This window comes from Plectropomus leopardus, chromosome 2, assembly GCF_008729295.1.
Source record: "Plectropomus leopardus isolate mb chromosome 2, YSFRI_Pleo_2.0, whole genome shotgun sequence".
Lineage (NCBI taxonomy): Eukaryota > Metazoa > Chordata > Actinopteri > Perciformes > Serranidae > Plectropomus > Plectropomus leopardus.
In genome coordinates, this window is record NC_056464.1 from 6,009,484 (window position 1) to 6,034,631 (window position 25,148).

At 39.1% G+C, this 25,148-nt stretch overlaps 1 protein-coding gene across 1 annotated transcript; it reads left to right on the forward strand.

Moving 5' to 3' along the window:
- The first annotated feature begins 4,855 nt into the window (after positions 1–4,855).
- zgc:113054 (uncharacterized protein LOC541322 homolog) lies at positions 4,856–25,148 on the forward strand. Its single transcript, XM_042506503.1, has 12 exons — positions 4,856–4,913; positions 5,133–5,330; positions 6,888–7,077; positions 7,165–7,256; positions 7,340–7,572; positions 9,034–9,270; positions 10,622–10,696; positions 10,787–11,003; positions 13,298–13,506; positions 16,111–16,183; positions 21,815–21,932; positions 24,679–25,148. Exons 2-12 carry the CDS (start codon positions 5,315–5,317, stop codon positions 24,872–24,874), a joined length of 1,656 nt encoding a protein of 551 aa, XP_042362437.1. The 5' UTR covers positions 4,856–4,913; positions 5,133–5,314; the 3' UTR covers positions 24,875–25,148.

Consider the following 25,148-nt stretch of genomic DNA (forward strand, 5'->3'; position numbering starts at 1 on the left):
TATTTGCAAAATGGCATTTACATGCTGTTGGTTGAAAACACTTTTGGATGTCAAGTTGTCTATTTTGTCAGAGTGAAGGCGTTGTCAACAGGTTTGACCTTATTTTTTTTCTCATTTTTTGGGGGGATTTTTTTCAAAAACAGCAGCTTCATAAGAGGTGTTCCACAAATTGTAAAAAAAATTGTAGATTTAGAGAATATTTTAAAAGCTATGGGAAAACATTTAGGGGAAAAAGAACGATGCTAAAGAAATTATGTATTTAAAATTATCTTACAGAATTTTCATTTTTAAGCACTTTTCCTAGGTCATTTACTTGTTTGTTTTTTGTTTTATTTTCTTTTTGTTGTTGTTGTTGCTGTTTTTTAAATAATTTCAGGAAATTTTCTATTTTTTTTCAAATTTCTTTTGCCTAATTTCTTGTCAATGTTGGGGTCATTTCTTCTTCCGATGCTCATTGCCTTCCTCCCATGTTTTTAACAGAAATCTAGGCAAAGTGCTCAGGTTTAATAGAGTTAAACAGTCAGAAAATTAAAGTGTTTTCTCTTAACAGGTTGATCTGAATTCTATGAATATTGGTCTAATGGTGATTTGGGGAATGATTGTGTTGACAAAGCTCTGCAAAAGCATCTAACTTATTCCATTCCGCGGTTCACGTTACAACCGAGCTCTCGAGAGCCGAGTACAGCGAGAGCGCCTGCCGTCTCCTCCTCAGCCCCACAGTCCCAACCTGCAGCAGAGTCTGTGACCGCTCTGAGAGCTGCCAATGAACCACGTGTGCGCAGTTAGCTGTTGCTCAGTACATATTTGTAGATATGTTTTTCTTTAAATATTCATTCTTTTTATAGTTTCACACCTGAAAATTAACTGTCTCAGTCAGTCTCACTCACACACTCAGCAAGTAGGTCTACATTCATTAGGTCACTAAAAAAGAAAAGTGAAATATGGCAACAAAAAAATGTTTGTAAATACATAAATAGTTTGTAAACTACCTGGTCAGCCTTTTCTATTCATTTTGCGTCTGCATTTGCATTTCAGCATGGCATATTATGCAAATTAGTTGATTACGTCATCTAGCGACTTCTAGCTACTTTTGGGAGAGCCAACAGCTACTTTCCTCAGAGAGGAGTTTGCAACACTGGTTGGTGCAGGCTGCCTTAGAGTTTTCTTGGATTAGCTGGGTTTATTTTTTCAGACACAGTCAGCTTAGGGTTTTGGTAATGTGGTGTAGGAATTCATGATAACCTTTGCTCAACAGGAAAACCAGCTCAAGTCCCTTTTGAGTGTGTGTGTGTGTGTGGGAAGACATAGGTGTGTAACATACCTGTGTGTATAATGTGTGTCAGATGCTATTAAACTGTGATGCTGCGTTGGCTTTTGGCTTTTGGCTTTGCCGTGATTAAACCCTCAGGTGTTTGAGTCTCTTTTGCTACAAAAAGATATGCAACTCATCCCACTTCCAAGCTCCACTCTGCCCCTCTGCATGCACTCCTTATTTCTCTAATTGATCTGTTATTTTGCAGAAGCTCATGTCTTGCTAGCCTCAGATCACAATGTACGGCGGGTTTCCATTACAGATTTGTGCAAAACGTATTAACAAATAATCACTGTGCTCTTGAATCAAATATAAGCTTGTCGATTTTTGACAGGAGAATAACTCTATATAGGTTGCCTGTGGCTGTGGAGCCACATGTGGCTCTTAAGCCCCTCTCTAGTGGCTTCCAGTGGCTTTGACACAAAAAAAAGAAATCAAAAATTTTCATTTTTTTTCCTCTTCTAGGTATAAATAAATGCTTACATTTTCCACTTTTAGAAATACCACTGACTAAATAAATTAAACTAAAAATTTGTGTCATACATCTATGGCCTAGCGCCTTTTCTTATACATGTTGCCAAACCTTAATGACGGTGGCTCGTCTGGAGTTTACCTTGCTTGGCTAGTTATGTACTACAAATCCAAAGGCTTGGAGGAAAATAGAGAATTTAACAGTGTGTAAAAAGATTTGTTTGCTTTAACTGCCAACTCTGGAAAGTTAAAGTACCAAATAATCATGAATAGCCCAATATAGAGTAGCCACATTGTTGTAAAACATATTAATAAATACTTCCTTAGACAAATAATGTTGATAGACTTATGTAGACTTAATAGGCTGTGTTATGTGTTGTGTGTTTATTTTTTATTTTTATTTTATTTTTCTGTCATGACCTCTCTGTAGGCTTCTGCAGTGAAGTGAAAACCTTCTTTTGTGGGGTTGAAAATGTCCCTTAAGCCAATCACAAAATAGCTGGATTCAAGTTAAATTTAGAGGGTGGCAGATATGGATGTAGAAATGTTTGAAAATATTTTGGAGAAGATTTGTGCACTATAGGCAGAAGACTAGCAGGCTGCGATCACCTAAAAAACAAAAATTCAGAACATAAAAAGGATTCTATGGATAATGGAGCACTTCAGCGCATTTTTGCAACCCATTCATGTGACCTGGGTTGATCAATGTGAGAGTAGCCTGAAGGAGTGACTTTAGTGTGAGGGCAGAGGTCATTAGGGGTAAGCCCTCACTCAATGATAAATAAACAGTTTATTTTATGGGATACAATAAATTCCTCACAAATAAATGGATTGTTTGGGCTTTGCAAAGTTGTCAAAAATAACCATACACTCCCCTAAACTGATCTTGTGGTTTACTAAATCATATCAATATTAAATCCTGTCCCCTGCAGAAATCCCAAAAATTTAACTTGAAATTGTTTTTTTTTGTTGCATTGCATTCATGGTTTAAAAGTCCCCCGAGGAGGTTTATTTTTAGTAATATTTGTATTCAAGTGGTTTTTAATGCAGCATGGGGTTTTTTAAGGACAAACAAACTTGTTTAATCTTATTTTTTTGCTTTATAAAATATTTGCAAAGTTGAGTTTTTTTTTCAGATTCTTCATTGTTTACATGATAATTCTCTCACTGTGTATAATTTTTTGAAGCAACAAATCCTGTGTATCAAACCCATTCATTCTTATCCCAAATCGTCACATATTGCCACTTTGCAGTGGATTTTCAAGTCTGCATAGTATTTTTCTGCATCTGCTCTTTACAGATGGGATGCCGCTATCGGTATATCGACACAAGCACTGGATGGGATTACACTGCACGTCGCTATGTTTAGGCAACAAAAGCACATGGCAGCCAACGCCAGGACATGGTTAGGAATAGGGGAAGGAAGCACATAGTAGGATGAAGAAAAAGTAAAATAAAATTCAGAAAGGAAGCGAACACCAAACTCCTGCATGAATTTCCGAGGTTTGTTGGATCCATCCCCAGCCGTTCCATTAGGACCTTTATGCATCTTATATGACATACCAGCAGCTTTTCAACATGACACTGACCATCAGTGTATTATGCCGGACAGACATCAAACACTTATACTAAAAGCACTATTAAAGCGGCAATATTTTCAAAGTTTGGAATGAGAAGGGGCTAGACCCAGACATAAAAATAGGATGTGCTCCGTGACCCTCCTAAATTAGTTTTAACTGTTAGAGACAGTGTGCCAATTAAAGCTAGTTCCATGCATAGTATCTTTTCAAAATACACTTTCAACATATGTAAAACACATTGTTTTTAGGTTTGACTTCCTCTTTGCAGCAAAAGTCCATGGTCTGGTTCAGAGAAAAACATCACGGTTTGTCATTAAAATTTTTTTTTAAAAAAAGGTTCTTACAACTGTCATATAACATCGACACTGTGAATCATGAATTATCTTCAGTGTTCGTCAACATTGCCAGATTATAAATTTATCATTTGACAGTTTGGCAGAGGTTTGCGCTCTTACATGACATGCAGTGGCTTTTTGTCAGCGTTGCATTCCCACCGGAAGCTAATGGAAGATTGTTTATTATTGTGGAAGTCCAACCTTGACAGATTAGGGAGAGACTTGCAGCCTATACAATCCCATTCAAATACAAACAACCATACAGCTGAACTTTGACACAGTAACTATCAGAGTTACGCTTTCCCCCAAGTATCTCCAGAGCTGTGAAGGGTGAAAAGAAGTCAACAGAGTTTAGAGCCCAGACATAACATGCCTTCAGTGCAGGTAGTTAAAGACCATAAGGTGGTAACGGTCTGAGCTGGATTCTGGAATGATAAGTGCAAAAAAACACAACTGTTTTTAGCTGGAAACAGCTGCTGCACCAGTGATGGTGTGGCCTTAAATCTAATGTTACATATAAAAACAGATTAAAAGAGGAGCCAGAGACAATAACAGCTCTCTTTGACCCAGTATGGCGAATCTTGGCAAGATTGTTAAGGAAAGCAAGGTGACCTTACTTTACCACTGTCTATTTCCAATCAGGCTGTGCCCCCTTTCAGGAATGTCAATATGAATAGTCTAGATTCTAACTAAAGTTACACTAATCATTGCATTTTATAATGATGGATCAACTGACTGAGGATGCTTTTACACTTGAAATAAATAATCATTAAAACCAAATTTATCAGAAAAACGATCACTTGAACAAACATCAGGGTGATGAGAACTACCCTAAATGACAAAAAAACATTTTGGGGAACAATGTATGTGGTGTGTACTTTGAGTTTTTAGTTTGGCTCATGGCCCATTCACTAAAAATGGAGGGGGCAGGCTTTATGACCTGTACTGCAGCCATTTATTTGTTTATTTAATTGTTTATTTGTGAAATTGGATTCCCATTAGTCACTTCCAGGTGTCCACACATAGAAATACATAAATAACATACATAAAAAGATTACCCTAAACCAAAACCCAAATGCCCACCTAGCACCCCCTAGATTACCCCTTCTCATCCCAGACTCTATCAGCTCTGATGGATTTTAACACACATGCCCAGTGGACCAAACCTTTTACAACCCCAGGCCCCAACTCTGGGGTAGTCACAGCCTAAAACTGGTAAACCTGAATGGAATGCAGCCATTCATAGTTTTATGCTTAAAAAGTTTCACTGTGAGCTTTGGTGACTTTTAATTTTTAATGATCACGTTTCTGCAGAGTAGTAAAATATTTCACCAACAGAAAGACACATGCACTTTTCTTGTAATGTCTGCCTGATCCTCTATTTCAATCGGACTCCAAAACCATGAAAATCTGTGGTCACTCACTCTCTCACAGACACGAAAAGCGCACGTGCTGGTTGCAGTTGGATAATGAAGGTTTACGCCTGCAGTGCAAACCAGCAGTCACTCCACCCATTAAAAAATTTGCATCGAGAACGAAGAGAAAGTCCAGCGACGCCTTTGTATCCACTTCACAGCTGACAGTTGCTGAAATCCTCACGTCGAAAAACGCGCACCATGCTCAGTGGAAACGGTAAGATTACTGCTTAATATGTGCTTTGTGGCGGAGACAGGCTTCGTTTCATGAGGTCTTAACACGTGTCATAACTTAGGTAACGAAAACCGGAGTCCAGTGTGTATCTGTTTCTCAGACCAACTGTAATGTTATGTTGAGTAGTCAGTCAGCAGTCTGCACAGAAGCCTTCGCGTTTTATCAGAAAATGGTTTTATGCTAAAGAAATATATATAATGCTGTTTTACATTATTATGAAAAATATTATGATTTAGTGACGTCAGTATGAGCTCATAATCACTTTTTAAGTTAATCTAAATTTGCACCTCCCTCTTAAAAACGTTTTTAGATCCATTATTTTAGTTTAATGAAGTCTCTTCAACATGTAAATAAGAAAAGCAAATTTGGGTTTATTTTTTTGGCTTTATTGTTCAATTTCAGTCTGTCACTCCTCGTTCTGACATGTGCTCTCTCGGATGTTCCGCTCTTTATTTTTCCATCTTTTTAGCAAAGTTGAATTAGAAATTGCTTGTAATGCAGGTAAAATATTCATTAATCATATTAATTAACATAATTCAAATATTGATGTGATTTATATTTATAATCATATTCATATATTTTGGGGAAAAAAATATATATATGTACTGTATATAACATATTGTTTCTGAGTCTCTTGTTTGAAAAGTTACAAAATAATTCACTGTGGCTCATTCATGATGATAATACAGCTAATTGATGAATATGTCTAGTATGTAACAGTTTCTCATCAAAGTTGTGTACTGTAAATAAATGCCTTTATTTCCCCCAAATAAACCAATTTATTTTTTCTTGAAATTATTTCAATAGTCCTTTCAGACAAATTTAATTATTTAAATAAATAAATAAAAAGTGAAATTACCAAATGATACTTCGGCACCCTTGCAGTACCTCTGAGGATGCCCCAGAGGCCCCAGTCCCCTGTTGAAGACCAAGGATGAAGAGAGTTGTAGCTTTCATGTATTTCATATTTGTATACTGTATACCTGCTCATGATAAATACTGTAATACAAAATATGTTTTCAAATATTTATTTTTTTCTGCAAGCAGACCCCAAGACCTCTCAGCAGATTTGGTCCCCCTTTATGATGATTCCATGCCTGCAGCCTTTGGGGCAACAACAGTGTTTAATCATATATCAATTGACAATCAATTCATCAGATTAATCTACAGCATTTTGAGAGATAAATACTTAATGCCATTTTTAAAAAAATGCTCAACATTACTTTGTTACAGCCTATCAGTATCATGGTTTTAGTTATTTTCTTTGTTTGTGTGGAGTTAAATTCATAAATTTGGCTTACTTTTGGACTGTTGAACCAAGCCAGCAATTTCAATTTGTCTTATTTGGGTTTTAGCAAACCAATGGACATTTTATAAATCAAACAACTGATTAAATAATTGTACAATAGCTGACAGATCACTGAGTACTGAACATAATATAGAGTTACAGCTCTACATCCTATTGCCTGGAGCAGAAAAGGGGATGAGTAAGAGCAGTTGATTATTACTAAACTAAACTTCACTGTGTCATTTCCCCAGTTCCTGACACCCCAGTGGAACTCTTGGTGGATGTCTTAACAAAAGCCAAGGAAATAGCTGCAGCAAGTGGCAATTTACCAGCCGAGCTGATGAGTCAGTTACAGAAGGCTCTGGACATAGCCAGCGGCCTGGACGACTACCTGGAGAAAATGACCACACAGGAAAGTGAACCTCTGGCAGAGCTATATAAGTATGTCTTGACTTCCTACACGTAAGAATCCATAGTTTAAGCATGTGAGGTAAATTTGTTAATATTTTCTTTTATAACTAATCGTAGAAAAACCATTTCCTATGACTGGGATCAATTACACAAGGAGGGAAAAACTATCTTCCGGCTCCCCAAGCAGTGCATCACTGGACATGTTGAAGGTTGGACATTGGCATGCTTTTTACCTTTATATTTACTGATCTATCATATTGTGATAACTTGCTTTGAGTTGTCTTTTTGGCAGGCCAGACCTTAAAGATGCTGATCCACATGAGTCACGCTAAGAGAGTTCTGGAGATTGGGATGTTCACGGGCTATGGTGCGCTGTCCATGGCCGAAGGGCTTCCCGAGGACGGCCGCTTGGTTGCCTGTGAGCTGGAGCCATACCTCAAAGACTTTGCTCAACCTTTTTTTGACAAGTCTCCACATGGCAAAAAGATTACAGTCAAGACTGGGCCTGCCATGGACACTCTGAAGGTAAGTTGTGTTGTCCAAAATATCTATTTATCCATACATTCTGAGTATTTGAACTGTTTCGATATTCATTTTCTGCTGTATAGATACACTGGAACCAGCTGCATTAATGGTCTTTCTCACTATTGATGTTTACTACAGTCATTCTGTTCTCTGCTACCAGAGAAAAGACAAGAAATTCTTGTCATTTTAGAACTTTTCATAATTTATCTTTCAGTAAAAAATTTAACTTGTATGCCTTCATTTTCAACTTTTATATACGTCCACGCTGGCGATAGCCTTGCAGGTAGGCATGAAGTTTTCAGGTTTGTTGTCCAAACATCCCATTCTAGTAAAAGCAATATCTCAAGAGTGCCTTGAGGGAATTTTGGCAAATTTGGCACAAATGTCCACTTAGATTCATCAGTGGACTTGTTAGATTTTGGTGGTCAAAGGTCACGGTCACTGTGACCTTGCATTTGTCTCATTCTCCTGATTGCGATATCTCTTAAACACCTTTAGGGTTAGAGAACTATTTTTCAAATATGGCACAAACATCCACTTGAACTAAACAATGAACTGATTAGAGTGTGATTATTACAGGTCATCGTGCTCTTTCATCCATCTTATTCTCTTGAATGCAATATGTCAAGAATACCTTTAGGGAATTTCCTAAAATTTGGCACAAACATCCACTATGAGAGAAGGATGAACTGATTATATTTTGTTGGTTAAAGGTCAAGGTCACTGTGACTCCGCTGTTTTGTGAAGGGGATTTCTTTAAATATGGCACAAACATCCACTTGGACTTAATGATAAACTGATTAGATTTTGGTGGTCAAAAGTCACTGTGCCCTTGCATTCGTCTTATTCTCATGAATGCGAACACCTTTAGGGAATTTCTTCAAATTTGGCACAAACATCCACTCTGAGATAAGGGTGAACTGATTAGAAAAGATGAAATGGCTGGAGTTAAAGATTAAAGGTCAAAATCACTGTGACCCCTGTCCATTTCATTCTCATGAAGGGAATTTCTTAAAATTCAACACAAACTTCCAACTAGACTCAAGAAGTAGGGGGTTAGGGGTCCTCAGCTTGGAAATTTATAGCATTTAACACTTGATATTCTGCATTCAGTTTGTGCCTGTTCACCATTAATTTTATTTATTTGTATATATTTCAAAATAAAAGTCCTTTACTATTTTCATGTTTTTATTGAAGGGGATAAATGCATATTTGCCAAATATTGAGGGGGAGATTTGACCATCTTTTAAAAATCCCTTAGAAACTTAAGTATTTTTCAATATTTTTATTTAGCACTATTCGTTCTAATGTTTAAAATCGCAGTTTCAGTGTGCCATTTTGGGAGCTTTGAATAACGAGAGCAGGCTAGGGTTAATGCTGACTCTTCCCTTTATGGTGGTAATAAGTTAACAGACTGTGGGGCACATGGCCAGTTTTCTAATAACTCTGTGTCTCTGTCAGGAATTGGCTGCTGTAGGTGAGCAGTTTGACATGGTCTTCATTGATGCTGACAAGGACAATTACATAAACTACTACAACTTCATTCTGGACAACAGTCTGCTGAGATTGCGTGGGGTCATATGTGTGGATAACTCGCTGTTCAAAGCCAAGGTTTACCTCAAAGACACCACAGATAGCAACGGACTGGCGCTCCGAAAATTCAACCAGTTTGTCTGTGATGATCCACGCGTGGAGCAGGTGCGTTTCAAAGCTTTATACTCTGTATTCCTTTTTATTTAAACAAACTGTGCATTCCAATACCCATACTGCCATACTATATAGTATGCCAGAAAAAGATTGAGTATGTCCCAATACATAGTATGTCAGATGCAGTATGCCAATAAATACTAGGATGTTCTGCTACATCTGGTGGGATTTTGCAGTATGTGAACTAGCATGCTTTTCTCATTATTCCTACCCATAATCCTCTGCACCCCAGAACATACCTCACATCAGCTGAAATGCAATCAGATGACAGCTGATTGGCAGACAATCGACAGCTGTCAATCAGCTGTCAGAGGCCACAGTGTGATGTATGATATCACATTTAAGTGACTGATGGCGAGGAGTCAAATAGTATTATTATGAATTGTTTAAGTGTACAAAAAAATAATAGGGATTAGGCTACCAACAAAGAAAAAAAACAGTTGTAGAGAAATGCATATCCAGGCTTATTTTGGAAACCTAAAATGTTGAATCCACAACGCATGCATTTATAGTTGAACCCTTGGAAACCTGGCCAACTTGGTTTTATTTCTTATAAAAACATGAGAAGACAGCAATGAGCAACTTAACAAGACGTGGCCCAAAAATTAGAAAAACATAAAAAGTTAAAAGAAAATAATCTGAAAAAAGCAAAAAAAAACAAAACAAAAACAAACAAACAAAAAACAATAACCAAAAAAACTAACAAAACAAAGTTCTGAAAAAAAAGTATTTATTTATTTATTTATTTATTTTCCTGTCACATAATTTTGAATATAAAATTATTATAAATACAAATGAAGTTTTCTGGGAAATTTGTCTTTTTTGTGGGGTAATTTTATTATCATCCTCCACTCATAATTTTAGGTATGCTGTCTTTTTAACTTTCACTAATTTCTTGCAATTTGTGGGGCATTTGTCTCCAAATTGTCCATCGCCTTTTTCCCCATGTTTTCGAAACAGATGAAACCAATCTGCTTGGATTTTAAAGGTTTAAATACTTGTGAAGTTGTCTTAGAAAACTGATCCAGGTTTCAAAGGGTTAAGCGGTTTTAACTACAGACATTGCAACAAGTAAAGTAAGTCAAGTAACAACAGTAGAGCTCTGCGGGTTGATCTCTATCACTGACAAGCTCTGTGAATGGTGTTTTTTCTGATCTCCATGGTAGAAGATATTTAAGCAAGAGGGAGAAAGTGCAGTGTTATGAAAAATTAGAATGCCAAGATTGTGTGCATATTGCATGCAACAGTACATACTGTGTATGGGCAGCTGTAGTACCTACTAAAAGTAAAAACAAATAAGTAAGCAGTTTGGAATGCACCCAATGTCTTTCTTGTTTTAAAGGTCATCATCCCTGTCCGAGATGGCATCAGCATTATTCGGCGGGTACCTGTGGCCTCCAAGTGCTCAAGAACGGAGGTACTGTTAAGATAACTTTGATGCCAGTGTTGCTGTTATCATACATTCTCACTGATGATTACTCTTTGCTTATCTTGTTGATTTCTATAGAGTAAAATAACAGATGATGAAGTTTTCCGTGGGGTCATGGGGCGCCCCATCCTCGATCGCATGCGTCTTGATGGAAAGGTGGCCTATGTGACGGGCGCTGGGCAGGGCATAGGCCGAGCATTTGCTCATGCTCTGGGTGAGGCTGGTGCCAATGTGGCTGTGGTAGACCTGGACCAAGAGAAAGCTGAGATGGTGGCAAAAGAGCTCCACCTTAAAGGTAATGTAGCCTTAAAGGGATAGTTCAAGTTTTTTGAAGTGAGAATGTATTAGGTACAACTCTCCAGTTTGAAGAAGCAGGAAGGAAGACTGACACAGAAGATAAGTAATGTACTGCTGTGGACGGAGGCAGCAGCATATTGTATTTTATCCACAGTAGACCTTCATATTCCTGCGCATCTTTCTCTATCAGCCCATTTAGTCTTCCTCTGCTCAAGTTTCTTTGTATAATCTAGTTCATAAAGATATCCTCTTGTCTCCACAGTGATTGGCATTTTATAGTTGTTTCCCAATATCATTAGCATCTTTTAAATCCCTTCTTAAGACCTTCTTTTACAGGAAAGCATTTATGAATATTTAATATTTTGCTGTTGCAAGGTTTTATCATTCCTCTGCAGCCTTTGTACACTACTTTTTCTACTTTTTAGTTTTACACCCCACTGTTAATATATATATAATGTGGTTAATGTGGTTTGCATTTCATTTTTTTGTTGTTTTATTGCTGCCTTGTTTTTATCTGCTGCTTTTCTGAAAAGCACCTTTAAGCCCTTTTAAGAAAAGTGCTATATAAATAAAGTTTATCATTATTATTATTATTATTATTATTGTTGTTATTATTCATAATCACTCTTTTTGTAATTGTCTAATATTTGTTTTCTAAAAAAAAAAAAAAGAAATACTTACCTAATCGACAGTGGCCCTGAGGGTTAAAACACTAAAATACTTAGACTGAGTTGAATATTTTTAGGTAGGTCTTTTTTTAGGTGGCTAAGTACGTTTTGCTGCTGCCCCCGTCTACAGCAACACATTGCAGAACTTCTGTGTAGGTACTCAAGCCTGCTTCACCAAATTGCAGGTGTGCTCAGTGCTATGCACTGTGTGTGATACACTATGGATGAGTACCTCATACAACCCCACTTCAAAAAGTCCAAGTTATCCCTTTAGGTATAACCTGCACATCCCCATCCTAATCCTATTATTCCTGTAACTGATTACTCAGTAACTCACTTAACATATTGACTTGTTGTACCTTTATAGCAGAGAAACTCTCATTCTGCCTTCAGATATATTTGGTAAAATGACAGTGAGCTCAGTTTTATTTGATTAGCAAAATGGTAAGTTTACATCAAACAGAAACTCTGTGTTTGACGACAGATGCCTCATTCTGTACAGATTGGCCAACTGAAACTGGCTTCAGTCCCAAACTTCCAGCACACTGGGCTGTTCGATGGGTCAGCATTCTCAGTTTACTTCCACAGAGTTGTACTAGTTTTAGTATGACTTCATATTGACTTATTGAGAAACTAATTGGATTTCAACTAAACTTAATTAATGCAGAGATTATTTTCTTGATGGATCATTTCAGGTAATACATAAGAAAAAAAATGAGAAATGGATAGTTCAACATCAGTAGTGTGTTTCTGTTTCTTTAGAGGACATCACTTCTAAGCACGAAAACAAAAAAACCCAAACTAAAATACCAGATTTATATTGAAGGTTAATCTTGTAATGGTTATTTAAGTATACTGTAATTTCCATTACTGGTAAATTTCTGTCCTCTTTTGTGAAAAACTGACACAGCTCTCTGTCTCTAACACGTCTAAATTTAATTGAAATTTTAGCAAAATAAGGAGTGTATACTATATGTATTCATTTAATAATTAGCTTTGATTTTGTTTTTAAATCTGAAACTAGAAAACTGTCCTTTCTAAAGACATTTGAGTCAAAATGAGACCACTATGAAAAAAATGCAAGAGTCTTTGCAGTATACTGATGTTAAACTGGTGACAGTATTCCTTCTGCAATGACAGACTCATCAAATGTCACGTCTTAGGACTGACGCATGAGTTGGTAGCACACCTACAGCCATGATGTGAATAAAAACTTGGTTTGGCCACTTTAGAGTTGTGCCGAATGTCATAAATTGTCAGTGTGGTCAGGTTTTGGTTTTTGGCCAGCAGATGGCAGCAGACTAAAGCATAAGATACACTTTGTGATCTTAGACATGTTCCTCTGAGCCTCTGGATGTGTGATTTTCCCTCTTTTCTCTTCCTAAAAAATGAAATCTCCAGCTCAAAAAACTAATCAAATAGGCATCAAGAAGAGCAAAGCTTTCTTTTATTGTATTTTTAAAACTTTTTTACACATCTAGAGCCACATTAGGATTAGTAAAATGAACTTCTAAAATGTCCAAGACAGAGGTAGCTGTTAATGTGTGTATTGTTTCAATATGTACAAAGTCTTCCAACAGTCATCCTGCTTTGTTTGTTTATTTTTTTTTTTTTTTGGACACAGGCATTAATGCTATTTCGATCACAGCTGACATCAGCAAATCAGCTGATGTCCAGAGGATGATTGACAGCATCGTCTCCAAATGGGGGATGATCCACATCGCCTGTAATAATGCTGGTATCAACATGAACTCAGCCAGTGAAGACACCAATCTGGAGGAGTGGGATCAAACCTTTAACGTCAACCTGAGGGGGACTTTCATGTGCTGTCAGGTGTGTATCACCTGCCGTATGTGTGTGTGTCAGACTGCTGCCGCCACAGTTCATTCACTTTGCTGTATAACAATGTGATGTATTGGTGTGATGTGAAATTTTCAGATGAGCAAAAATACACTTTAAATTGTAAATATTATATTGAATTAGTGTTTTATTAATGTTAAAAGTTTAACTCCAAAATAAATAGTCAAAAGATTTTCACTTAAGTCACATACTGCTGTAAATTTTAATGCAAAGACAAATTGTACACCAAACTATATAAACTATAAAAATTATATATATATAATATATATATATATATATATCTGCACTGATGGTTGATGTTGCACTTTACTAAACAATGTGAGTAGTTCAAATTGTGCATTAATTACTTGAATATGAGGGTATTTTTGTTTTATTATTGTGCAGAATCAGACTGAAGGTCCCACATTTAACACAACAAGACATATGAAGCAGAGATGATAAAAAGGGTGTGAGTGAGACATTAAATGCTTATATATCACCAACGTTGCAATGGTTAATTTTGATAGAATAAATAATAGTTTAAGGAAAACACTGTTCATTTTTCTAATACAATTGATTTAAAAATTTTATCGATTTGTCCAAAAAGTTCACCAAATTTGGAAATTTGTTTTTCACCGGACAGCACTGTACAGTAGAAACAAAGAGTGGAGGACATATTTAGATCATCACTTTAGCAAGTAGCAATACAACAGTAAAGACATACTTTGTTGCAAGTAAAAGTCCTCCATTGAAAATCTTCAGAGTACAAAAATATTATCATTAAAATATAGTAAATTAACAAAAAGTAAATGTAATCATGATGCAGAATAGCCCATTTCAAAGTACTTTATAGACGACTATATTACTAAATTACAGTTATTAACAAATATATGTGAACATCACTAATTTTTGCAGCTCATAAAGTTGGGTCTCATTTTTTCCTATGTATACCGCTGGATAGCTTATGAATTTCACCAAGGGAATCATTACACTTTTATTTTTATCCATATAATACATTATCATTTTTTATTAATTATATTTGTATTAATAATCTGAATCTGCAATGCAACTAATATTGTAAAATTGGAGTAGAGTGCAATATTGGTTTCCCAAATGTAGGAAGTGGAGTAGAAGTATAAAGTAGCAAAAATTTAGATAATCAAGTGAAGTACAAGTAGCCTACCTCAAAATTGTACTTAAGAACAGTACTTGAGCAAATATACATAATTAAATTCTGGCAGTAGATGCCAATGATACAAAGCCGTAGTTTAGTTCAACCTGTAACCTGTATTTCTGATTTCCTTCTGAAATAATCTTAAGTAATGTTTGCTGCATTATAAATTAAAAATGGAGAATTTATTTACTAACTCTAAAAAGTTCTGTAATTCTGCCATCAGTTAATGAGAGAATCTACACCTAAAGAACCAAGTGATTTTTATAATTATTACTTTAGTATTCATTTTTGTTAGAGTATGATGTAATTAATGGTCCAAGCAGCCTAAGCTTTTTACTAAAATTAGTTCTAAATTATGCGGTTGCTATTACACATCTACAATGTAAATGTATATATACATAGATATTGTTTTTGTGTGTGTGTGTGTGTGTGTGTGTGTGTGTTTATATTATTTACGACCTACCACCTAACTTTTGTTAATAAATTAAACAGACTATAGCCTAATTACTGGTCCAAGCAGTATAAGCATCTCTATTGGTACATAAGTAAGTTCTAAATTATCTAGTCATTTTCAGACTTCCACATATTACATGTGTGTATGTTTATATTATATATGCCCTACCACACAAATTTTGTAAAAATCAATCAGAGTAAGACCTAATTACTGGTCCTTGCAGCTTAATCTTCTCTTTATTTACTAAATATTCGCCAGTTCTAAAAAGTTCTGTAATCCTGTTATCAGTTTGTAAGAGAGTCTATGCCTGGTTTGTTTTTTGATAATGTATTCCTTTATTAATTTATTTGTCTCAGAGTACAACATAATTAATTGTCTAAGCAGCCTAAACTTCTCTGTAGTGACTAACATTAGTTCTAATTAACTAGTTGCTGTCACACATCTACATGACATCTGTGTATTTTGTGTGTGTGAATGTGTGTGTTTATGTAATATATGCCCTACCACCTGATTTTTTTAAAAAAAGAGTATGACCTAATTACTGGTCCTAGCAGCTTAATCTTTTCTGTATTCACCCATATTTATTTTTTTAACACTTTATTTTGATTATTTTTACAATATAAAAGGACAGAGAGGGGAAAAATCTACAAAACAAGCAAACAAACAAAAGGAAACCAAAAAAAAGGCCCTGAATTGCCATCTCATACAAAATATATTTGTTCCTATGACATATTCAGTGGTTTGGTCTCTTTTACTTCAGTTAGTTCTAAATTAACTAGTTGCTGTCAGAAATGTACATACTACATGTAAACATTTTGTGTGTGTATGTACCACCCAGATGTTTGACCACTATTTCTGTCTGTGAGGATAAACTCCATGTTTTTGTTATCCATGCTCAGGTTTTTTGGTAGCATATCAGCCCCATAATAAGGTGTTTAATGTGCCTTTTCCCCCTGAATCCTTGCCTTAGGCAGCAGGTCGAGTGATGTTGAAGCAAGGATACGGCAAGATTATCAACACAGCCTCCATGGCCAGTCTAATAGGTGAGTGATGATTCCATTCCCCCACCTTCTCTCTGGAGCCCTTCCATGTCTGCTTTTAATCTCTCCATTTGGCGTGGAGAGTTGGGTCGAGAGTAGGAGGAGGAGGAGGAGGAGGGGGGTGGAAGGAAGAGTTAAATACATGTGTGCTGTGCAGCTATGTGCAGGAGTAGACATCACACTAAAGAGTTTTTATCGTCAGATGGCAAAATTAAGAAAATTCAGCTGCAGTTTTCCTGTTTATGAACAACTTATCCTTTTTAAAACAGGATTAGCCAGCTTTTCTTCTTTGCAACTTTTACCCCAGTTCTATAGAGATGCATCCACCCCTGCATACAGTAGCAGGAAAAAAGTGTTGTGATTGCGTCTCGCCGAGGCGGTTTTGCATCATAATAAACATCCCCTCTCTGCGGAGCTGTCTGGAGGATGTGGAAGGCAACCTGAGGTCCAACTTGGGAAGGGAGGGTTCCTGTGCAACGGCAAAACCCCAGCCTGTGCCAGCAGCCTTGTTTGAACAGCGGAAGACACTTTGAGAGTTTAGCGCGAGCCTAGTAAAAGCTTTGTACAATGTTTCTCCTCCAACAGGTTCCTCCAGAGGAACAGCAACACTTCATCAGCAGTATAGTCAAATCGCCAGTAAAGCGGCGTGCCATATGGGCCCCAGTCCCGACTGCAGGGGCAATCTGTAAAACAGGAGCATGCTGGTAAATAGAGGCCAGCATAAAAAAAAATGATCAATTACTCACATTACGTACAGTCCTTCAGGAATTTACTTTATTGGTCTGGACATCTGTTATAATATTGTCATAATGTGTAATCAGATGGGACCTGTTCTAGCCAAGTGGAAGCCCAAAAAGCAGCCGTAAATGCCCAATTAAAATGCACAATGACAGCTTTTTGTCCATCTGCTGAATAGAATGTGTGCGCTAACACCCCCCCTCCCAACACACACTCCTAACCATCAACTACACTTTTTTGGGGGAATAATAGCCAGCAGCTCAAAGACACCCAGACAGGAAATATCCCAGTTGATATGATCGCACTCAGGTTTTTTGGCTGCACAATGACCTTAAGTGAAGGATTTGCAACTCTCACACTTATACCTGCAGAGCTGCACAGTGATGTACATAACAACAGCGGTGCCATTCTGGGAAAAAAGAGTGCATCATTTGAACTCAGAAGAATCCAGCCTGATAAAGAGCATGTTTTCTCCTACTTGAAATGGGCAATAAGTAGCAGGGTGAATGTTAAAGAGGGCTTTAGAGAATGCTCTCCTTCTACCTCCTTTTCCCTTCTCTGGGGATTACTGCTCTTTAAGACGGCGAAAAACATCAATGCAGGTTTATTTAAAGGATGAAGGCATTTTCTGAATGGTATTTTGGGGCCGTATCATCAGGTCTTGAGCGAGGATTAGTGCTGTTAGGCATTTTGAGCTGTGTTTCCTGTCCTGATAAGTCGGATTTCACCTTCAATCTGCGTGTAAGCCCTGGGCTCTGCTCCTCCTCGCCTGCTCCTCTGAGGTCCTAGCCTCCCCTTATCCAGCCCAGCCCAACCTCAGCATCCTGCGCTATCTCGCCACACTCAACCATGCATTCTGCCGCCGTCGTCCCACCCTTTACATCTTTTTTCTTTCCCCCAACTTTTACCTCTATCCTGCACATTTTTCCTCCTTTTATCTGAGCAGCGTACGCAGGGATGCTGCAGCGTTTTTTTCTTCCCCAGGACCGGTCCCTGCCTCTCTGCAGCTGGCTGGTATTTATCATCCCCAGTCTCACACTGAAGCCATTTGGCAGTCAGATCCGCGGGTGATGAGGTTAACTACTAAAGTTGTATGTAACTTGGAGCCTTCCTTGTGATGATTAATCAACCAGCAGAAAATGAGCCCCTGTCCCGTTCTCCCATGCAGTGTGCAGCATCTGTGATGGTCAAGGCAAACAAATGGCTCCCTGTCTTTGTTGCTGAGGACGGACCATAACTGGACATTATATGCAATTAATTTTACATGGCTTCATCCTCAGAGTCCCCCAGCAGCTAATGGAAGAGCTTTTATGTAGTGTTCACAAGAAACCGCAGGAGCTGCAATATAAAATGTATTTGTTGTCAGCTTTTGTGAGAAAGTAACTATTGCCCTTTCTTTTTTTCTCAGTTAAAGAAATGACTCCTAAAAATAAAAATGACCACCTAAGAGTTGTGAAAGTGCCTACTTTTATTAATGATGAAGTAAATTTTGTCTTCATAAAATGATACACAACTTGCAGCCTGATAGGCTGCTGTGTAGCCTGCTGCCAATTTTCTAATTCACAATGAAAATAAATTTAGTTGAATGTTGATTTTATTTTTTGTTTTTTTGCACAACCCCAATTCTAAGAAAGTTTGGACACTCTGTAAAACATAAATAAAAATGGAATGCGATGATTTGCAAATCATTTTTGACAAAACGGCAGTAAACTTTTCTTTTTTTTTCTTTTAGATACTTGTGTGTCCCTTTCTATCATTCTGTGTCCCCTCTCTAAATTCTGAGGTTTTTATGGGCCAGTAAATACAGCATAGGTAGGCTCTCCATTAGTCTGTTTTTTCCCCCCCAGCAACAGTGTGTGACTTGTGGAGTGGAGTATGTTCTGCACTCAGATACATATTTTTTGGTATATATTTTGGCCCAGCTCCAAAAATAGAACTTTTTTTTTTGGTGACAGATGTTTTAATCGTGGTAGGCTGCCACAAATAAATGAATCTGTGGGACAGGGACATGTTCATGGCTTTCCTTTTAAAAACACTCAGTGAGTGTTTGAGGACACTAAATGTTGAAGTTTTGGAAATGTCTTTATTAAAATTCCCAAACACACCCCTTACAATCTTCAGGATATAAAGACTGTCTGTGGAGATTAATGTTCTAAAATCTTGTCTGAACACTCAGAGATTAGTTTCTTCATACTGGAAACGTCTTGGAGCTGCCAAAACAAATAGGCTTCTCCAAATCCATCCATCCATCCATCCATCCATCCATCCATCCATTTTCTACCGCTTATCCGGGGTCGGGTCGCGGGGGCAGCAGCCTAAGCAGCAAAGCCCAGACTTCCCTCTCCCCAGCCACTTCGTCCAGCTCTTCCCGGGGCATCCCCAGGCGTTCCCAGGCCAGCCGAGAGAAATAGTGTCTCCAATGTGTCATGGGTCTTCCCCGGGGTCTCGTACTGGTGGGTCGTGCCCTGAACACCTCACCAGGGAGGAGTCCGGGAGGCATCCTAATTAGATGCCTGAGCCACCTCATCTGGCTCTTTTCAACCCGGAGGAGCAGCGGCTCTACTCCGAGCTCCACCCAGATGATCGAGCTCCTCACCCTATCTCTAAGGGAGAGCCCAGCCACCCTACGGAGGAAGCTCATTTAGGCCAATTGTACCCGCGATCTTGTTCTTTCGGTCACTACCCAAAGCTCGTGACCATAGGTGAGGGTAGGAGCAAAGATCGACATTAAATCGAGAGCTTCGCCTTATGGCTGAGCTCCCTCTTCACCACGACAGATCGGTGCAGAGTCCGCATTACTACAGACGCTGCGTCGATCCGCCTGTCAATCTCTCCCGCTCCATCCTTCCCTCACTCGTGAACAAGACCCCGAGGTACTTAAACTCCTACACTTGGGGCAGGATCTCATCCCCGATCTGGAGAGGGCACTCCACCCTTTTCTGGCTGAGAACCATGGCCTCGGATTTGGAGGTGCTGATTCTCATCCCGGCCGCTTCACGCTTGGCTGCGAACCGATCCAGTGAGAGTGGAAGGTCCCGGCCTGATGAAGCCAACAGGACCACATCATCTGCAAAAAGCAGCAACCAAATCCTGAGGTCACCAAACCGGACCCCCTCAACGCCCTGGCTGTGCCTAGAAATTCTGTCCATAAAAATTAGGAATAGAATCGGTGACAAAGGGCAGCCCTGGTGGAGTCCAACCCTCACTGGAATCGAGTCCAACTTACTGCCGGTAATGCGGACCGAGCTCCGACACCGGTCGTACAGGGAACAGACGGCCCGTATCAGGGGGTCCAATACCCCATACTCCCGGCGAACCCCCCCACAAGACTCCCCAAAGGGACACAGTCGAATGCCTTCTCCAAGTCCACAAAACACATTTGGACTGGTAGGGCAAACTCCCATGCACCCTCAAGGATCCTGCCAAGGGTCCAGAACTGGTCCACAGTTCCATGACCAGGTCGAAAACCGCATTGCTCCTCCTGAATCCAAGGTTTGACTATCCGATGAACCCTCCTCTCCAGTACCCCTGAATAGACCTTACCAGGGAGGCCGAGGAGTGTGATCCCCCTATAGTTGGAACACACCCCGTCGTCCCCCATCTTAAAAAGAGTGACCACAACCCCGGTCTGCTAGTCCAGAGGCACTGCCCCTGATGTCCATGCAATGTTGCAGAGTCGTGTCAATCATGACAGCCCCACAACATCCAGGGCCTTAAGGAACTCTGGGCGAATCTCATCCACCCCCTTGGCCCTGCCACTGAGGAGCTTTTTGACCACCTCGGCAACCTCAGCCCCAGAGATGGGAGAGCCCACCCCGAGTCCCCAGGCCCTGCTTCCTCAACGGAAGGCGTGTCAGTGGGATTGAGAAGGTCTTCCAAGTATTCCTTCCACTGATCCACAACGTCCTGAGTCAAGGTCAGCAGCACACCGTTCCCACCATACACAGTGTTGACAGAGCACTGCTTCCCCCTCCTGAGACACCGGATGGTGGACTAGAAACTCTTCGAAGCCATCCGGAAGTCGTTCTCCATGGCCTCACCAAACTCCTCACTCTGAGGATCATTGGGACACGCAAACCCTCCACCATTATAAGGTGGTAGCTCAGGGAGGGGGCAACCAATTTAAATTGGCATGTTCAATGTTTTTCCATGTGTTACTCCACTTTGTTTTGCATATTTGTTTTTATGAACTAAAATGCTACAATTTCTTTATCAGTGCTGTTTTATTAAGTTAATACCGATGTCTGGTCCAAATTTTCAAGTAAACAGATGCATTGGAAATATGTTTAATGACAGAAAAATTGACTTGTTAACTCATTTCCCCAACTGTATGTCAAAAAGGATATGTAAATTATTGCATTGGTTTTTGCGGCTCCCTAAACGAAGCACAGGCAGAATTGTTTGTGATTTTTTTTCTCTGCAGCAGTTTATTGAATTTGAAAATTGATAAATGTATGGGAAACTCTGCGTTTTACATAAAGTCCAAAGTTTTTTTGAAACATTGTTGGACTTTTAATGTAAAGATAACTTCAATAAAAAAGAGAGCTTGTTAATCAAAAAGTGCCTGTGGAGAATACCTCAGACCCACAACAAGAGGTTCAGACTAAGCCCCAGGAATGTTCTCAAATCCTAGAAACAGCCCTCTTACACCTGACCTATACAGGGCTGCTGTTGCTGGATTTGCCTCTTGTCAAATATAAATAAGTGAGGACAGCAAAAGTCTGAAGGTTGAAAACAAAAAATTAATTTACATTTTAATATTATAATGAATGTTTGTTTCTTAACCAGCCCTAAGCCTTCTGTCATTTTGCAAAAGTGGTCCCCGGGAATAGCAAGTTGAGCATCACTGGTGTAGGGTAACTGATTTTTTTTTTTTTTCCCATCCTCTCCCTGCAGTGCCCCATCCTCAGAAGCAGCTCTCCTACAACACATCCAAGGCTGGAGTGGTCAAACTGACTCAGACTCTGGGCACCGAATGGATTGACAGAGGAGTGCGTGTCAACTGCATCTCACCGTAAGTGCTGTCTATTCTTGGCCTCCTCTCTCCGTTTTGTGCCAAAAAAAACCACGCCGGTCCACCTTTGAGTGTTATGAGGGATCGGCCTGCAAAAAGGAAGTGGTGATTAGTGTGTTTGCTTTCATATGAAGAGCCCCATTTGAGAATGATGCACTAATTTAAGTCCTCAAACAATACATCAGTGCTTAATTAGATGACGTCTTGAGGGATGAATCAACCAAACACTTGCTCTAATTGTTCTATTCAATTAGGGAATCAAATTTGCAACCTCACTCCAAGTGTCGGTGCAACAATGGTGCCTTGTTTGTATCTATTTGTCTGTGAAGCTGAGCAGGAGGGAAGAAAAGAGGAAAACACAGGAAGAGCTGTGTGTGGGGTGTGTGTGTGTTAAGTGGAGCATCCCTTAGCCCCAGCCATCCCTGAGCAAATCCGTCCGGTGGCACCAGGCGAGCCAGGCCCAGTCACAGCCCCAGAACAAAGCCCTCACACACACACACACACACACACACACACACACACACACACACACACTCGCACACACCGCTCAGCTTTATTTATCGGCAGCTTGTTTGCTAATTTTAATTTGCAAAGAAGCAATTCTCTTTCTTTCTCTTTCTCTCTCTCTCTCTCTCCCTACCCCTCCTTGCTAACTGGGTGTCTCAATGGGCTGCTGATTTCTTTGAAGTGACAGTCGGTAAATATGCATAAAAAAGGGACACAATTAGCGCTCACGAGGTTGACTGGAGCCTGATTCCATTGGCAACTTTAGCCGCAGCGGTGATAAGCTGCATTATCTAGAAAATTGGCTGAGGGAAAACAGTACCTCTGATTGCCAGCAAAGGTTCCAGATAACAGGGCAGCTGAAGAGAAATATAATTGAGGTGGAATATGTTAACCAAGGTGTCACACGCTCCTTGGAAGTGCTAATTTAGCCAAATGTTGGAATTTCATATCATGGCGCCAGGATACATTGAACAATGATTCGGGTCGCATGGCTTTTAGTTACTGTCACGTCAATTGTGTAGGAGTCAGAAGTCGTCTCGTATTAGGCGCGGGCAGCCGTGTTGACATATTTATTCAAATATGAGTTCTGTGATACTTTTATGGTGCAACTTGGAGAAACTGTTTTTAGCCATTAGACGCCACAGCAGCCTGTTTCCCATAAACCCACCTATATATTGACATCATGGCAGGAATATGAAGTTGCACTTACTTCAAGAGATAGTTGTGATGTTTTTGAAAAGGGGTTGTATGGGGTATTTATCCATAGTCAGTGTTTTACATACAGTTGATGTCAGTCAATGTGCCTCCAGTTTGGAGAAGCAGGCTGGAGTCTGACATGGAAACTAAGAAATGCACTGATGTGAGTGGGGGCCAGCAACAAAATGAATTTCAGCCACCTAAAAAAAGTCCCACCTACAAAAAAAAAATCAGTTTAAGTGTACGCTGTTTTATGAGTATTTTCACTGCTTTACATTTCCATCAGACAGCCCATTTCAACAGAGAAGCCAGTAATGGCTTCAGTTCCCCATCTATGCTTTCATCGAAGCCGACTTCATTAAGAAAAACATTCATTTTATCACTCTGAACAGGAGAGCTGCTGGTCTGCTACAGCTTTAATCAGTTAGTTAGTTTGTGTTATTGTGTAGTTTTTGTGAATCCAAATTAACCCTTCTAAACATGTAAGTCACACATTAAACCAAACAATCTAACTAAGCAAGGCCTGTTAATTATCAATGGAGTCTGGCTTTGAAGAGAGCAAAATAATGGCTTCATTTTCCCATTAAAAAACAAACAAACAAACAAAAAAACAAACTGTGTGACATTAAAGTAAAGCAGTAAAAATACTCTTAACAGGGTTCCCACAGTCATGAAAACCTGAAATTTCACAATTACATTTTCCAAGCCTGGAAAAGTCATGGAATTTGTAAAACAAACATTGAACATTTTGGAAAAGTCATAACATGTTTGCTGTTTTCAATGAACTGCCACAGTAATCTTTGGTGGATAACCATCACCAAAATGTGACATTATGGAAAACGTATTTTTTTCATAGCTGTCAATGTAATGAGGTTCTATCATGCATTAATGTGTGATGTTAAAATCATGTATTTTTTTCCATTTTCTCACTGCATTTCTCTCTTTTCAAAATATGTTTTAAAAAAAAAGCCAATGGGAAAGGGAAAAAAAAGGTGCTTCAAAAGTCCTGGAAATTTTTGAAATTGTATTCATGAAAATGTGTGGAAACCTGTCTTAATATAGCATACACTTACTGTTTTTCTTTTAGGTGGGACTTTTTTTAGGTATCCAAAATCTGTTTTGTTGCTGGCCCCCATCCACAGCAGTGCATTGTTTAGCTTCCATGTCATAATTTCAGCCTGCTTCTCCAAACTGGGGGCCTGCCGACTGATATTTAACGTTTTTAATTCACTGTCTATGGATAAGTACCTCATACAACCTCACTTGAAAAAATCTGAACTATCCCTTTAACCAAAGGCTTTGAGCAAATTAAGCCAGACGTCCCCTCACACCCGTGGGCTCTTCCTGAGACATGCCAGCAGTCCCGCAGTAAACATCATCAGAGATGCCACGCCATGCCCTTTCTTCAAAGGATAATTGGGTTTATTTTTGTCACCAAAGTGGCGACTCTGAAACAACGCTGTCACTCCTGGCTCTGAGCTGTGATGCCTTCTGATTTCATTGTTTTCTTTTTTTTTTCCCTTTCCCCTGTCTCTCTTTTCAGGGGGATTGTTGACACCCCTCTCATCCACTCGGAGAGTCTGAGGCCTCTGGTGCAGCGCTGGCTGTCAGATATCCCTGCTGGTAGACTGGCTCAAGTGACAGACCTGCAAGCTGCAGTGGTCTACTTGGCATCTGACGCCTCAGACTACATGACAGGGCATAACTTAGTCATAGAGGGTGGGCAAAGTCTGTGGTAGAGGGGGTAGATAAAGAGATGAAAACTTTTTTTCTCTCTCCTCTTCACTCTCCTGGGATAAGTCTCTGAAATAGGTGGCATTCACATGATCTCCTTTGGACACATTTACAGCAGTATATAGTTAAATTCTTAACTTTTGGTGAGTTAACATTTGTTTCATGGTGCGATGATGCAATGATCTGGTGGCTTTTTGTCTTCTGTGCATCCTGTAGAGGTTCACAGGGTTTCCAGGGTCATGGAAAACCTAGAAAAGTCATAACATTTCACAGTCACAT

Excerpts from the sequence above, each read along its gene's own strand:
- zgc:113054 (XM_042506503.1), top strand. Across the intron at positions 7,573-9,033 it reads CTGCCATGGACACTCTGAAG|GAATTGGCTGCTGTAGGTGA; the intron begins GTAAGTTGTGTT and ends TGTCTCTGTCAG. Across the intron at positions 16,184-21,814 it reads CTCCATGGCCAGTCTAATAG|TGCCCCATCCTCAGAAGCAG; the intron begins GTGAGTGATGAT and ends CTCTCCCTGCAG.